The 16,566-nt window shown below is 38.4% G+C and overlaps 1 protein-coding gene across 13 annotated transcripts in view; it reads left to right on the top strand.

The window, feature by feature from the left end:
• Ercc1 (DNA excision repair protein Ercc1) overlaps nt 1-16,566 on the top strand; it is a 222,878-nt gene that overhangs the window by 92,441 nt on the left and 113,871 nt on the right. For all 13 annotated transcript variants that reach the window (XM_067119873.1, XM_067119866.1, XM_067119867.1 and 10 more), the window contains one exon: nt 6,384-6,569. In XM_067119873.1, coding sequence (XP_066975974.1) covers nt 6,384-6,569 — 186 coding nt within the window. The remainder of the gene's footprint in view (nt 1-6,383; nt 6,570-16,566) is intronic.

Consider the following 16,566-nt stretch of genomic DNA (forward strand, 5'->3'; position numbering starts at 1 on the left):
TTCAAAATGCTGACGATAGATCAGATAAGACATACCTTGCCCAAAGGACAGCTACACCTCTTCTATCGACTTGAAAGACGCATATTGGCACATTCCAATCCAACCTCATTTTCGCCAGTATCTAGGATTCCGTTTAGGTCGCCAGTCGTACAGATTCAAAGTGATGCCATTCGGCCTCAATGTAGCCCCCAGAGTGTTCTGAGAAATTGACCAAAGTGATCTTAGAACAACTAAGACTACAGAGGGGTGAATGTCATGGCATATCTGGACAATTGGCTGATCTGGGCAGAATCGATGAAGAGTGTCTAGAAGCGTCCCGAATAGTGGTTCAGACCTTGCAGGACTTGGGTTCCTAATCAACTGGAAAAAAGTCACGGCTGAAGCCAGAAAAAGAAGTTCAGATGGCTAGGCCTACAATGGTGTCTAGAAAGCGGAAAGCTAGCCTACCAGAGACCTCAGGAGGTCAATAGTAGATCGGGTAAAGAGGTTCAGAAAAGCCAAGAGTTTTCCAGAAGGAACCTAGAAGTGCTGCAGGCAAACTCCTGTTTGCATCAATAGTAGATCCAGTCTTGAAAACGACTTTGAAGGATTTGAACTGGATTCTCATTTTAAAGGCGAACAAGTCATTCAGAGACCACAAGGTCCCGATGAAAAGGAGGTGCAAGACAATGCTCAAACCGTGGGCATCGAATCAGGCCCTGAAATCGTCTGTCCGGCTAGTCCCGAAACCAGTCTCAGTGACCATTCATATGGATGCTTCGGCGAAGGACGGATGGGGACACTCAGATAAAAAAAGTGTCGGGAAGTGGTGGGAGCCCTCAAATCTTGCCATATCAATATCAAAGAAATGATGGCAGTGCTCCTGTCACTCAGGGACTGAAACCCAGAGGGATCTCACATTCAGTTGTTCAGACAGACAACAAGCCGGTGGTACAATGCTTGAGCGTGGGTGATCAAGGTCAGCCATTGAATCATATAGTGCTGGGGATCATGAGATTAGCTCAGGTGAAAAATGGACTCTGTCAGCATCCCACCTTGCGGGAGCTCAGAATGTCCTAGCGGACTCCCTCCCTCTCCAGATTCAAAAGCCCAGGAAGGGAGTGGGGTGGACAGCTGGTCATTCAGCGGGATCCTCCAAGATCACCCATATCTTCAGGTAGATCTGTTCGCAACACGCGACAATCACAAATTACCAAATTTTGTCACCCCTATCATGACCGAGCAGTGGCCAGAGACGCTTTGGCTGGACTGGAACCTGCTGGGAACATTATCTGTTTCCCCCAACAGAATTTATTAATGAAAGTAGTACAACTCCTCCAAGGAGTTCAAGGGGAGGAGTAGTGATTGCTCCAATGTGGCCAAACAGCCCTTGGTTTCCATCCCCTACAGAAGCTGACTTTCGTCACAAGCCACTACATCTTCTATTCTTTCCCAGCAGGTTCAAGGGATAACTGTCTACACCTCCTCCTTTCTGACGAAAAGCCTTCACGTGTGGACTTTCTCAGATCCCTGTGCTTCATGGAATGGTCACCTGAAGTCAGAATTCTTAATCACTAATATTAAGGGGAAATCTGCCAAACAGTATCAGTCAGTGTGGAACAAACTTGTCTCACTTGTTAGGGACCGTAAACCAACTACCATCGATAATAACTTCGTGGGGGAGTTCTTTGTGTTTTTATTTGACATAAAAAAGTTGGCTCCCTCCACTATTAAAAATCACAAGGCCGCCCTTGCTGTTCCTTTAAGGTACGGATTCGGAGTAGAGGTGCATTCAGAAGTGTTTGAAATGATGAAATCAATGGCTCTCCGCAGGCCGAGTGAACAACCATGTGAATTATCATGGGATCTAGATACAGTCCTAGCTGCTCTGAACAGACGTTCAGACAATATAATATAAAATTTTTGTTAGAAAAAGCGCTGTTTTCAGTGGGCCTGGCGATGGGAGCCAGATCAGCAGAGATCCATGCGCTAAAAAGAGATCAGTTTTGTTCTTTCGGAAAGAATAAAGTAACCTTTTCATTCGGAGAATTTTTAGCTAAAAATGAGAATCCGTTTCATAGATGGAAACCCATAGTTATCCCTTCTTTGCCCTCTAATCTGAAGCTGTGTCCTGTGGCCACAGTGAAAAAGTACCTTGTTTGCACCAACCATATCACGCAAGGGCCCCTCTTTTTGGTACCAAATGAAAGCACCCCACTTTGCCTAGAAAGCCTCAGAACCAGTATTTGTAAGTTAATTGTAGATCTATGCCCAGGATCAGACCCAAAGTCACATGACATCGTAGAAGTCGCAGCCTCACTTGCCTTTTTCGGTAACTTTAGTATGGAGGACGTATCAAGTACACGGGTGGTCTGGGCATGGAGTGTTTGTCAAACACTGTGTTAAACAAATACGAGGTGTCCAGACTGCGTGCATATCCTCGGCAAAGTCAGGAAAGAGATAAGGACGCCCGGAAGGTGAATTGGCTGGCAAGAGGAACTCTTCCTTTAAAGTGAGTAAGTGTTTTAAAACTGGTAAGTTATTTTTCCTATTATAGTCTATTTCTTTTGCTCTTCACCAATACACAGTCTCTTGGAGACAGCTTGAAGGTGGGCTGTTGCAGCCCGTAAAGGGAAAGGATTTTAGATTTGGTTTTGAACCCAAGGAAGCGAAAAAGCTTTTTGGTTAGGGATAGTGGCTAAAAGTCCATCCTCCCTGTCAAATGATGTTGTGACGGCTTTATAAATGTACAAAAGCCTTTAAAATGTTCTCTAGTCCCACCTGCATGAGGCTCTCATGAGCTCCTTTTGACTAAAAAACAGGGTTTTGAACCCGAAGGAAGTGAAACCCTATTTTTAGTCTGGGAGCCCGAGGAGCCTCAGACCTCCCAGTTAGCAGTAAGTATATTGGGTTATGCCACCCCCTTCATTTCGGGAGTATAACCTTTTTAGGGGAGGCACGGCTATTCCTACATTGGGTTGGCAACATGCTGCATGCACAGTAGATGCGTAGTCGCGTTTTGACCCGATTCATTCGAACTAGCCACGGGCGCAAATGGAAAGGTGTAACCAGTGGAGATGTTTAGCCATGAATTGATTCATCAATGCGGCAGATAGGGGTCAAAGTGCAGAGCCCCCGAGACCTGATATCCTATCACAATAGTGACAAGCTTCCGTTAACCGGAATGAATGAATGCGTGCCAACCTGTGCTATAAGTTCTCTGATAAGGATTTAGTGGGCGCTGCCTAAGGCAGACGTAACTGCATGAGGCTCTCGCGGCTCCCAGACTAAAAATAGGGTTTTTATTTCCCTTCGGGTTCAAACCCCGTTTTTTTAAATTATGGAAGATATAATGAAATAGTTTTCTAATCTAAAAAAAAAAAACAGATGGGTTTTTACCTTTTTTAGCTGTTTTCTGCTTCTATAATACATTATGATGGTACTGTTGTGTAAATTTTAGTGTGATACATAATAAGGAGTAGAACAGTATACCGTACCTAGAAACCCCCTTTTTTTTGTTTTGGAAGACATAATATAGTTCATTACAATCTACAGTACAGCAAATCTCCTACTGTGAGATCAGTTTCTGAGACCTGTTGTAAGTCAGATCTGTTCTTAAGTCAGATTTATGGTCAGACCAGGCACATAAGGTACTTGAGATTTAGCCTAGGCCTACTAAGTAAACTGAAGTCTCAACTTTTTGACTGCAACAGGGCATTACTGTACTGTACAGTTACAGTATACAGTATGCACATAATTTACATTATAAAATATCAGGAATAAAAGAAAATCCAGTATTTTTTTGTATAATTTTAAATTGAAAAGTAATGTAATTATGAAAAACTATTTACATTCAATACTTTAGGCCTAAAGACAAACAAACTTGGCATTGGTTTTGGGTAGTACAGAACTTAACTTTCATAGGCTTATTCAAGCAAAAATAGTAAAGATGCATTTATGCAAAGAGCTAGTACAGAACAGTAATTCAGTAGACCACCACATTTTAAGTAATTTGGTAAAAAAAAACCAAAAAGGTACCTGTTGACAAAACAAAACATAAAGCACAGCAGCTTACTTTTGCCTGTTGATGTAAAGCAATCATTAGTTTTTTAATTTTATGTACGGCAGGTAAAATATAATGAATTAGGCTTATACCCTTGTAGGGCTTGTAGGCACTTTACATTCCTACAGGTCAGTGTACATTATTTTGCCACTACCAATCTGCTGGTTCTCTCTTGAGCATTCTGTTAAAAAGAAGTCAAGTATATTTTAGTTTAACCAGACCACTGAGCTGATTAACAGCTCTCCTAGGAGCTGGCCGAAGGATTAGATTTATTTACGTGGCTAAGAACCAACTGGTTACCTAACAGCGGGACCTACAACTATTGTGGGATCCAAACCACATTATGGCGAGAAATGAATTTATATCACCAGAAATAAATTCCTCTAATTCTTCATTAGCCGGGTAGGAGAGTCAAATGCTGGACCAACAGCGTGCCAGGCGATAGCTCTATCCACCCTCCAACGAAGAATTGAGCATTCTGTTGCACTTCACCATCTTTGCAGTCTTCTCATTGCCTAGTCTGTTTCTTAATTTAGTGCGAATTTAACCAAAAGTGGAAAAAATTCTTTCAACTGATGCTGAAGAAGGGTGGCAGGAAACTTATTTCTTGCATAAACTTGCAACATTGCGATGTAACCGGACCACTTATTTTTTCTGCTTTTGCTTCCATTATTTTCCACCACTTGGATGGTGAGAAAGTTTGTTACTTTGGCTGCCAACATTGATTTGGGATAGGCTGCTTCATCTTCAATAGACAAAACCATCAAAGGTGCTACAAAATCTGCATTAATTGAGGATAGCCACGCAGTTGCCACATCTTGATCAAAGGATAATTTTTTCCTTTATATTTGGGATGAGCAGCTCATTGTTTAATAAAAGTTGCTGTCAGAAACTTGGGACTTCAGTTTCCCAAACTTTCCATAGTAGGCCTAATCTAAAGAAGTCTCGATTACCATATATACCTGGTCCTGGTCTGACTTAACCCTTAAAATACGGGACTGCAATGTTGGTACAGACTGGACTTAAAATCGGTCTCGGGAAAGGATCTTTTATGTAGTAGGAGACTTGCATGTCTGTTCAACTTATTTTTATATTTTTCTCTTAATTTTTCAAGGATTATAAGTAGATATGTTTCTTTCGAAGAAGTCTTCGAGTGTACAGGGTGGTCATCAGAAACAGTACTGTATTCTTAAAACATTATTGCCATGAGCTTGAACAAACTCAGCTAGAGTCATACACCGAACTTACGCAAGGTTAAGTTCCAGAATCCCTCTCGCAAGGTGAATTTTCGCGTAAGTTTGGTACAGTCTCTAAAAATGCTAATAAATGCTTATTTGTAAAGTTTAAACACTAAATATGACCCTAATCATGCTCCCTAATTATAAAGTTAACTTTTAAATGAAATTAAAGTTACTGTAATTTCATTTAAAGTTAGCTTAATACACTACCCTTAAAAAAAGAAATAAATGGTTGACATAAAAATAGAGAGTTGAAAGAGAATTTCTCTCTCTCTCCCCTTCCGACTGATCTATTTTTAGAAGTCATCTCAACATCTTTTTAATAACCTCAATCTATGTGTCTCTCTCTTTGTTCTGAAATGCTTTGTCATGAACAAACAGTGTTTTTTATTTTGACTAATACAACTTTTAGTTATGTCTCTATGTTTTAGAACGTATTTGCCACACTAGCACATTTACACTTCATAGATGGTACAGTAAAATTAGATCAATTTAAACTATCTAATGTACGAGAGATTGTTTGTCCTGTCCTTACTTAAGAGAGTGAAATTATTTATCAATTATTACGGAGACTGAGAGAATAACACGAGGTTTTTTTTTTTTTTTTTTTTTTTTTTTGTAATTGGCTGACCTTAAAGTTTGCCAGATTCAGGGTACTGTTAATGGATGTTTAGCCCAGCCAGTAGGGGTTAATAGAAATTTCGTATTTGAACAGAAACAACAGAACTCAGAGTAACCTTCCAACAGCAAGTGAGGCCACCAGCCTGGAAGGTAAAAAACTCAGTAAAACACTAATCAATTCATAAATCACTTCATAAAATCATGGGTTGAAGAAAAGGTAATAGGTAAATAAATATAAATGAATAAATGGGATATGAGACAAAATGCACAAAGATGCTAATTCTTGAAGAACAGCTTGAAGTACATCCGTACACAATGGTGCAGCACAGAACTGTTGCACAGAATAAGGATATTAATTATTGGGATTGTAATTAACAAATTACACAATAGCCTTTATGCTGTACAGTGTAGAAGAGAAAAGTTTCTGTTCCTCACGTAGTCCCAGCATTTTCTCATTTGAGTCTTGGCTTTCTTTTGAACAGGTTGATGTTAAAGACCCTCACCATGAACTGAAACATCTTACAAAAATATGTGTAATGGCAGATATGACTATGATGCTTGCATGGGATCAAGAAGAAGCTGGAAGAATAATTGAGGTATATAAAATGTTTGAGCATAAACCACCAGATATGATTATGGAAAAACATGAAACTAACCCATATGCTGTGGTAAGTTAATATAATTGTCTTTATACTGATTTAGTTACAAATTTTTGTCATTATTCAAGTGTGTATATTTGGGTTTATAATGATATTTACTTTTGTGTCTGTACAAATACAAACCCTTGTTCTTTGCATAAGGATTCATCTTCAAGAGTAAGCTGGAAATGGCCATTGAAACATATTGACAAGGTAGGGGGAATCCCTGTCCACTTGTTGGTCTGCGCTCCACTTTGCTTCCAGCGCTGTCAAGTTCAGATATCTCATCTCCTTGTAAAGTTTCAAGCTTGCATGAAGTCAAGTTCCTTTTCTCCTGCCACTCCCTGGAGTTGCACAGAAAAAGAGTTTTGTGACTTGGTCGGGGGGTTCGTTTGCTTCCTGTTATCCAGTTTACAGATTAGGTTAACGGTGACAGTGGAGCACTACAACTCCTCTCACTGTAACTTCAGGGTTCCACAAAGAGGAAGTTGTGTGACCCGCTCATGCTACTCATTTGCTTCTGTTACCCAGTCTACAGATTAGGCTATGGGTAGCAACAGGCTGGTAGTGTTCTCTCTGTTTATCTGGAGCAATAAGGTCGGGGTAATAGGGGAGTGCTGCAACTCCTATTACCATAACTTACCAGGTTGAACAGAGAAGGGTTAGTGCGACCCATTTGCGTGGTTTGTTTGCTTCCCATGTGCTAGGCCTATTGATAGGCTGTATGGGTAGCAACAGGTTTTTATTGCAATTGCTACCTATCCAGGGTTACAAGGGAACCCCCTGATCCCAACCCCTTGACGAGGTGGGGGCTTAGGGATCCACTGCAGGGAGTGTATGCTCCTTTACTCCCACTCTCTCTGCTGTGGATTCAACTAAACACTGGAGCCTATAACTCCTTTACTCCTCCTCCTCCTATAAATTTTCCCCTTCCTTTCCTCCATTTTCGTTGACGACCTTGGCATGGTATTGGATATGGAATTCACTGTGATTTTAACTTGATGGAGGGTGGAGTTGGACAGCATGGCGCTTCACTCATAGAACAAGAGTACCCGATGTGGTTGAGCTAGGGGAAATTTTTATGTCGATGCCCTCAGTGCTGGGTCTGATATACTGTGCCATTAATCTGTCTACTCCGTTTATTTAATTGTAACTATACTGTATATGTAATAATTGAGGCCCTGGGTTTTAATCCTGTTTCCCCAGTGAGCACATTAGCTTTTTATTGATAGCGTAGTCGCTTGTTTCATCCTCAAGGAGTTACCTTCCATGGGCCTGTCAGAGCTTCATGGTGACCAAACTAATATCAAAGAATTCTCTTTTAGTTGGTCTCGTGGCCAGGTACTGTCATAATGATAAACACTATAACATGATTGAGTATGTAATGAACTCAAAGATAAGAGGGCTGTACCCTGGTTCTTTCCTTCGCCAAAACCTGCAAGAAGAGTAAGTGATTAATGTGTATGCGCAGTCAACCATATTGTCAACAACGGACTGGCACGGAGATCAAGAAACCATTACTTTCTGTTGTCGCTTTCGATCAGTTTCATTTGTCAGTGCTCCAAATTTCATAATTATGGAATCACCTAAAGAAGCAAATTAAGTGCCTAGTTTTAAGTTCCAGTTAAATTTGTAGCTTTAAACTTTTGGAATTGATAGTTAAATTGTGCAAAAGCCAAAAACCCGGCTTTTCTTGGTAGCACATGGCTGGTGCTTAGCTGTAATCACTGATTGTTAGTTGTGAAAAGTGTAAATTATTTTTAAAATTTGTGATTTCAATTAAATGTTTTAACTAAAAGAAATGTTCCACAATTTATCATTAATATAGAAAATTTTTTCAGATTATACAATGTCTACAATAATCTAGGCAATAGCCTAGATTAGATTAAGAGAAAATAACTTAGACAAGATTAATAGTGGATGTTGTCTGTAGTCTGTAACCTAGGATCACATATCCTTAGGTGTGAACTGAATAACCTAGATTAGGTAATAACTTAAATTAGGGTAACTTTTGAAGAAATTTCCTCTTATGGACCTAAGCAGTAGCCTATCTTAGACCAAGGACTCTAGGATTAGATAATAATCTGGGCAAAATAAAACGGTAGCCTAGTTATAAGGCTACACATTATTAAAATTTTTCTTTTTTATATAACCTGTACACTTAAGCGCAATCTAAATAATCCAGATTAGGTAGTACCTTATATTAGGTTAAGTGATAACCCTTTGCGGAACATCCCACTTATTGGATTAAGCATTAGCTTGGACCAGATAGCCTAGGACTAGGTGAAACATTAATCCTGGCTATATGAAATGGTAGCTGAACATTAAGGCTACGTATTAGGGTAAATTTGTTTTATGTAACCCATACCTTTAAGTGTGAATTAAATATCCTAGATTAGGCAGTAGCCTGGATTAGAGTAAGTATGAACCCTTTAAGAAAGATCCTTTCATGGCCTAGGTAGTACCTTAGACCTGGTAGCCTGGAATTGGATAAAAACAATAGTCTGGGCTACAAGAAGTGGTAGTTTAACTATAGGGTTACATGCTAGTGAATTTCTGTTTTTTTTTTTTTTTTGGAAATAATCTATAATAAATTAAGTGAGAACATTTTTAAGAAATATCTTATTATTGGCCTAAGTAGTATCTTAGACAAGGTAGCTTGACGTTAGTTAAAACAATATCCTGGGCTAGACAGAATAATGGCCTAGCTATAAAGCTACATATTAGTGAGTTTCTATATTATATAGTGTATATATTTAAGGGCGATCTAAATAATCTGGATTAGGCAATACCCTATACTAGGTTAAGTGAGAACATTTTAAGAAATAGCCTATTATTGTCCTAAGCAGTAGTTTAGACCAAATAGCCTAGGATTAGATAAAAACAGTAACCTAGGCTAGATTAAATGTAACTTAGTTTTTACAGCTCAGTAGCTTGTTTGTAAGGCTACCTCATCAAAAGAATCAAAAAGTTGTAGAGATACTTTGGCCTTGGACCCAGGAGTCCCTGGAGAAGCAGGTAGTTCCTCATTGGACGGGTTGGTACCGTTCTCGGCTAGAACTCTGCTGGGCCCGTGTTCAATTCTCGAACTAGCCAATTGAGAATTAGAGAAATTTATTTCTGGTGATAGAAATTCATTTCTTGTTATAATGTGGTTCAGATCCTGCAATTAACAGTAGATCCCGTTGCTAGGTAACCAATTGGTTCCTAGCCACATAAAATAAATCTAATTCTTCTGGCCAGCCCTAGGAGAACTGTTAATCAGCTCAGTGGTCTGGTTAAACTAAGGTATACGTAACTTTTTGGAGAAGCAGGTAACCCTGACTCCTCCGTCTGTACAAGTGACAGTGCATACAGATGCCTCATTGACAGGTTTGGGAGGATCATCAGGTGGCAGGGAGGTGGTCAACTACTCTGAGGAATTGTCATGTTAGTTTCCTGGATCTGATGGCTGTCTTTTTGTTTCTCAAAAAACTCAAACCTCCAAAAGAGATACATTTTGTTGGTTCTAGGCAACATGACTGCGATGTCCTGCATCAAGAGGTCGGGATCATATTCACCTCCTCTCAGTGTGGTAATGCTAGCCATCCTTTGGATGGTGCAAGCAAGGAAGTGGCACTTGTCTGCAAGTAACCTCACAGAGTCTCTCAATGTAATAGTAGACTCTTGATCAAGGAAAATGACAGCCTCAAACAATAGCCAATATTCTTCCACAACTGAAAGTGGACCTGTTTGCCACATACGAGAATCACAAACTTCCAGGGTACGTGTCTCCGAACTTGGACAGTCAAGCAACAGCGAGAGATGCCTTCCCACAAGACTGGAACAAATGGAAGACAATATACCATTTCTCCTCCATTTTCCCAGATTTTGAAGGTTTTGAGCAAACTTCAAACCTTCAAATGAAATTAGCTAAACAGGCATTGGTTCCTATTACTCCAATAACGAGCGAATAGATCAATTCCACTACCGTCTGCTGTTCTGTCCCAGACAGTAGGAAGGAAAGCCTACGCATCCTCCTTTCTGAGCCGAGACCTTCTTGTGTGGATTTTTAAAATCTTGTCAACCATGAAAATTACTCGCCCAACATTGCTAGGTACCTAGTGCAAAAACTATGGACATCATCTATCCAACAATACCGGTCTGTATGGAAGATATGGTTGGATTGTCAAGGTCTACCTGGAAACATTTATAGAAATTATCACTTCCCTTCTCCGGCCTTTTGCACTTCAAAGACCCACTCCCGAAAGGCTTCCAATTACTTGGTCCTTGAATAAGGTGCTTAGACTTCTGTCGCTTCTCAATTCAGCAGACCCAATACAACCACAATTCACATGCTGCAAAAGGCAATCTTCTTGATTGGTTTAGCATCAGGAGCTCGTATTAGTGAACTGGGCTCTCTTAGACAGGGACAATACATCACGCAAACAGCTGACCATCAGTTATTATTGTCCCGTAGCCCATCATTCCTGGCCAAGAATGAGAATCCTTTAAGTAGGAAACCTCATTTTAATAAGAAAACTCAATTTAGCAGACAAGACATTATGCCCGGTTCAAGCACTTAACGTTTACCTGGAGGTCACAGCAAACATCCCAGAGGATCCGATTTTCCTGCACCCTAGCACAAACAAACCACTCTCTCTACAAGGGCTGAGAATGATTTTAGTGTCCCTCATTAAAAATGGAAATCCACACTCTTTTCCTAGGTCACATGATATTAGGAAAGTAAGTATATCATTGGCCTTCTTCAGAAATGTCTCTTTTGAAGAAGTCTCCGAATGCACAGGGTGGTCATCAGAGACAGTATTCTTAAAACATTATTACCATGAGCGCGAACAAATCTAGCTACACTGTATCATGGGTCTTCCCAATAGGAAGGTGTGACAGTACTGAAACCAGGCCCAGCATGCTCAGATAAGCCATTGTAGAACCATATCCTAAAACATAAGTTCATGTTTAGTTTCTTTTTCTTTGTTACCAAAACGTAAGGGGTATTTGGAATAATGAATGGGGCTTGAGACTAGTGGCTTGACCTGAGACCAGAAATGTTTTTTCTTTGGGTTGTGAGATTAAAATTTGAGAGCTTAAGCCCTTCCATCTAAAATTTGAGAGCTTAAGCCTTTCCATCACCTGTCAGTTTCTTTTTAAAGCTCCTTGAGGACAAAACAAGCAACACTAAACTATCAAAAACCAGGTTTTGACGCAGGAAAAACCTATTTTTGATAGTTGCTGTCAAGTTCTTAAAACTCTCCCATTTCCCTAACGAAAAGGCATGGGATTTGGGTGAGGGATCATCCTCCACTGACCAACAGAAAGTAAAGGTTTCTTGGTCTCTGCGCCAGTCCGGTCTCGACAATGTGGTGGACTGCTCATGCACATTAATTACTTCCTCCTCTTGCAGGTTTTGGTGAAGGAAAGACCAGGGTACAGCTTTGCTATGAGATAAGGGAAAAAGCCCTCTTATCTTTGAGTCCATTACATACTCCATCACATGTTATAGTGTTTATCATTACGACACAATACCCAGCTACGAGACTAATTAAAAAATTCTTTTATATTAATTTGGTTACCATGGAGCTCTGACAGACCCATGGAAGGTAACTCCTTGAGGACTCACAGAGACCAGCAAAAATAGATTTTTCCTGTGTCAAAACCTGTTTTTTTTTTTTTTTTTTTTTTTCCCCCATTAGCGGTGAATGTTCTGTTGCACACATGATAAAACAGTGAGTCTTTTATTTAGCCACCACTAACCGTAACATTTGGTGACCTTACCAGTACTTTTCTGCAAGATTTCTGGCAATTAGTGTAACAAATCATTGCTAGCTGTACTTGCTGAAGTGAGAGGACTCATTTAATGTAAATTTCTTTCCATTTTGGACAAACTACTTGGAACAGTATAAATACAGCCATAAGTAATTTTCTTTTTTTGCAAATAGTCTATTTAAGTTCGTAATTTGTGACTAGGAACGCATAAAATTCCCATCAGGATTTGAATTCTCGCAGCAATAGTGAAGATAAATTCTGTCAAGAGACTGGTCCGCACACCAGTCAAATGTTTGGAGTGAATTCTTTACAAGGACACTTGTTGGTGATTTTCTAGTTAGGGCTCTTTGCTGTGCGTGTTATTTAGAATTGCTCGGGAATGCTAGGCAAGTTAAATCTTTATATGAAGCTTGGAGCACATTTTTGAAGCTATATGAAGTGAGTAGGAATTTGTTAAGATTAAGACAATTTACAATTTGCAGTGGCAACTCTGAGTGCTCTCTTGTCCGACACCTACCCTGCTCACTCGCTAGTCATCCCGTTGCCTAAGACAGCTCTGCTGTGTCCTTCTTCCACGGAAGATTAAAAGATCATGTTTTCAAAAGTTCCTAGGCTCATAGAGTTATCGTATGTGTTTATTAAAGTGTCATTAACCCTTTAACGCTGACTGGATGTATTTTACTTCGACAAAAGTTGTCTGTCAGGTGCCGAGTGGACGTAAAATACGTTGACTATAAAAAGGTTTTTTTAAATATTCACAGAAAAATACTTATAGGCATAGTTTGCAAAAAATTTTAAATCACGCACCTTGAGGGATGCTGGGAGTTCATGGATCACACTGTTGTTTTGTTTACAAGCGTGACCAACTGTGCATCACAATTTCTTTCTTATCCCAAAAGAAAGCATCAATAACTCTGCTGAAAATCTCAGAAATTCTTTAGTCACTTTCTCATAATTTTGCACCGTTTTCTATTAGCCTTTACATAAAGTTTTTATATATGAAAATGTGTGCAATTTCATAACAAGTACAACAAAAAATAACTCATAGTTATGCTTTTATCAATTTTGACATATTTTCATATAAATCACGATGGTGCAAAATTTCAACCTTGGTCAACTTTGACTCGACCAAATATGGTTGAAAAAATGCAATTATAGCTCAAACTCTTACATTCTAGTAATATTCAATCATTTACCTTCATTTTGCAGCAAATGAAGTCTCTACACAATATTTCGATTTATGGTGAATTTAAAAAAAAACTTTTTCCTTCGTCCTTTTAACTCTTCTGAAAATCTCAGAAATTCTTTAGTCACTTTGTCGTAATTTTTGCACTGTTTTCTATAAGCAATTACATAAAGTTTTATATATCAAAATATGCGCAATTTCATGTAGAATAATACAAAAAAATAACTCATGGTTGTAGCTTTTATCAATTTTGACACATTTTCATATAAATCACGATAAGTACCAAAAATTTCAACCTTCAGTCAACTTTGACTTGACCGAAATGGTCTAAAAATGCAATTGTAAGCTAAAACTCTTACATTCTAGTAATATTCAATCATTTACCTTCATTTTGCAACAAACGAGAAGTCTCTAGCACAATATTTCGATTTATGGTGAATTTTTGAAAAAAAACTTTTTCCGTATGTCCGCGCTAACTCTGCTGAAAATCTTGTAAGAGCCTGGCGCCGTCTCTTCCAAACAGGTGTGTGTTCGTGTGTTCGTCATCCATCGGAGTGGACAAGACATATATTCCAATATTTATATATGATAATGATTTTTTTTTCATTTCTGATGGTTGCATACTAAACTTCAGGCAATGAAAAAAAAGGAGCCAAAAATGAACTCTTACAGTAATCTTAAAAACTAAGCATGCTGTGATTTTTTGAAAAAAACTTTCTTTCCGCTTCGGCGCTAACTCTCAAACCCTGTCAGCATACAGCAGACACTTTTGTAAATAGAGGCTCGGCGTTAAAGGGTTATCTTAATACAACTTAATGCCTATTCTTGCCATTAGCACTATAAACTGCACCATAATTTGATGCAAAATCAAGTTACGGCACTGTAAAACACCATTAATGGCCTGAAAAAGCCATAAAGATCAAAATCTGCTGTAAGTCGGGGTTGCACTTAAGTTGGTGATGCACTATATATATATATAATATATATATATATGTGTGTGTGTGTGAGTATGTAATATATATATATATATATATATATATATATATATATATATATATATATATATATATATATATATATATTCTTTCTCTGAGTGGTCCCCGGTTTTACGACGGGGGTTCTGTTCTATCTTCGCGTCGTAACCCTTGAAATGAAGTCGTAAGCCAATCGTCAAAAAATCATAAGAAAACCTTACTTTTTAATGCTCTAGGTGCATTGAAAACGATGTAACTAAGTATTGGTTTACATCAAATTAATTATGATTATTCTGCCATTTTGGGGCCATATTTTTTCCGATCGGATACGATGCGAATGGCGTCGTAACGGAACATCGTCGTAAGCCAGGAAATAATTTCTGATGAATATATTTGAAAAAGCGTCGTAACCTCGGAACGTCATAAGCCGGAACCGTGATAAACCGAGGACTGCCTATATATACTGTATATATATATATATATGTATACATATATATATATATATATATATATATATATATATATATATATATATAATACACATACACAATCAGTCCCCGTTTATCAGGGTGTTCCGTTCTGATAATGTGATGATAACCGAAAATTGTGATTTTCAGAGCTTTCGAAGGCAATTTTCAGGGCTTAGTATATATCTGCGTAATACCCAATTATCCGGCTGATAAGTGGAAATTGGCAATTTTCAGTGCCAAAATTGCCAATTTTCATCACTAGACAAGCACCATAAACCGGATCGCACGTTAACCAAGTCTGCCATTAACTGGGGACTGCCTATATATATATATATATATATATATATATATATATATATATATATATATATATATATATACTCATATATATATATACTATAAATCCATGAAGGAAGAGAAACAATGGAGTACTGCTAGGCCTTTGACTTCTTTTGTCCTTTAGCAGACTTGGTGAAATATACAAATAAGTTTACAAAAAAGCTCGTATAAATGACAGATGGGGATTACAAAGACCATTGCCTTAATCTAAAAATATCCATTATTCATTTATGTTTTTAAGAGCATTGTGCATTGTCAGTCCCCAGTATTTTGTTTATATTTATATATTCATCTCATTCCATATTTCCGTGATTTAGTTATACATACATACATATATATATATATATATATATATACTGTATATATATATATGCTTAAAAAATCACAGTAGATACACACATTGACTTCAGTGTATAAAGCGAATGCAGGAAAAGACAGGCAGGAGTTATTAGTATAGCGCTTTCACGTTTATTGTGGCATCGTCAGGGGCCCTGGCGATGCGTCAATCGCTGTCAATGTACTTTAAGCCTAATGTCTTTTGCTGTGGATTCCGCCTTACTCTATATATATATATATATAACAACAACGAGTCCAAAGAGCGACAGTCAACGAAACAGTTGCACATATTTATTAAGAAACGTTTGCGTGTTATCAAGCTACATCATCAGTCTGTAAAATTGAAAATACATTAATTCTCTAATTAAAATAAAAGCTAAATTAAAACGGCAGTTAAATTCTTTAAAGTACAACATACATAAAAAGTAAAAGAAAGGAGATTTTTTCTAAGTCTACTGATCAATAGAGGGAAAGGCAGTGAGACCACAAGCTCACGCGTGCCCAGAGTACACTTAGGCCAAGTGCAGGGAGAAGACCGTTGGGTTTAAAAAGAGGTGCATGGCGTTTAATAAGCTTAAAAAGCTCAGGGTCGTTAAGTAAGCCCCGATTGTTTGGTAGTTCCCAGGATGGAAAAATGTTATCTATATTAACCTTGCATTTAATGGCATGATTTCTAATACTAGAATATTCGGGATTAGTTGTTAAGTGAGCCAGTTCTGCTCAAACCTAAGTGGCTATAATAACGGACCTGCAACATTCTCTTTATTGAGCCAACATACCAAGACATCTTGGGCATTCAAATTTGTAAATAATATTGGACTTCATAAGGTCTGTAGCTTGTCCTTATAATTAAAAGCCGCCAATCTTTAGTGGATTCGCGGGTATTAAGGTGAGTTTTAGAAATCCAAACTCTTTTTCAATGATTTGTTTGACTTTGGATCTAAGAAAGTCAGAGTCAT

This window comes from Macrobrachium rosenbergii, chromosome 17 (genome assembly GCF_040412425.1).
Source record: "Macrobrachium rosenbergii isolate ZJJX-2024 chromosome 17, ASM4041242v1, whole genome shotgun sequence".
Taxonomy (NCBI): Eukaryota; Metazoa; Arthropoda; class Malacostraca; order Decapoda; family Palaemonidae; genus Macrobrachium; species Macrobrachium rosenbergii.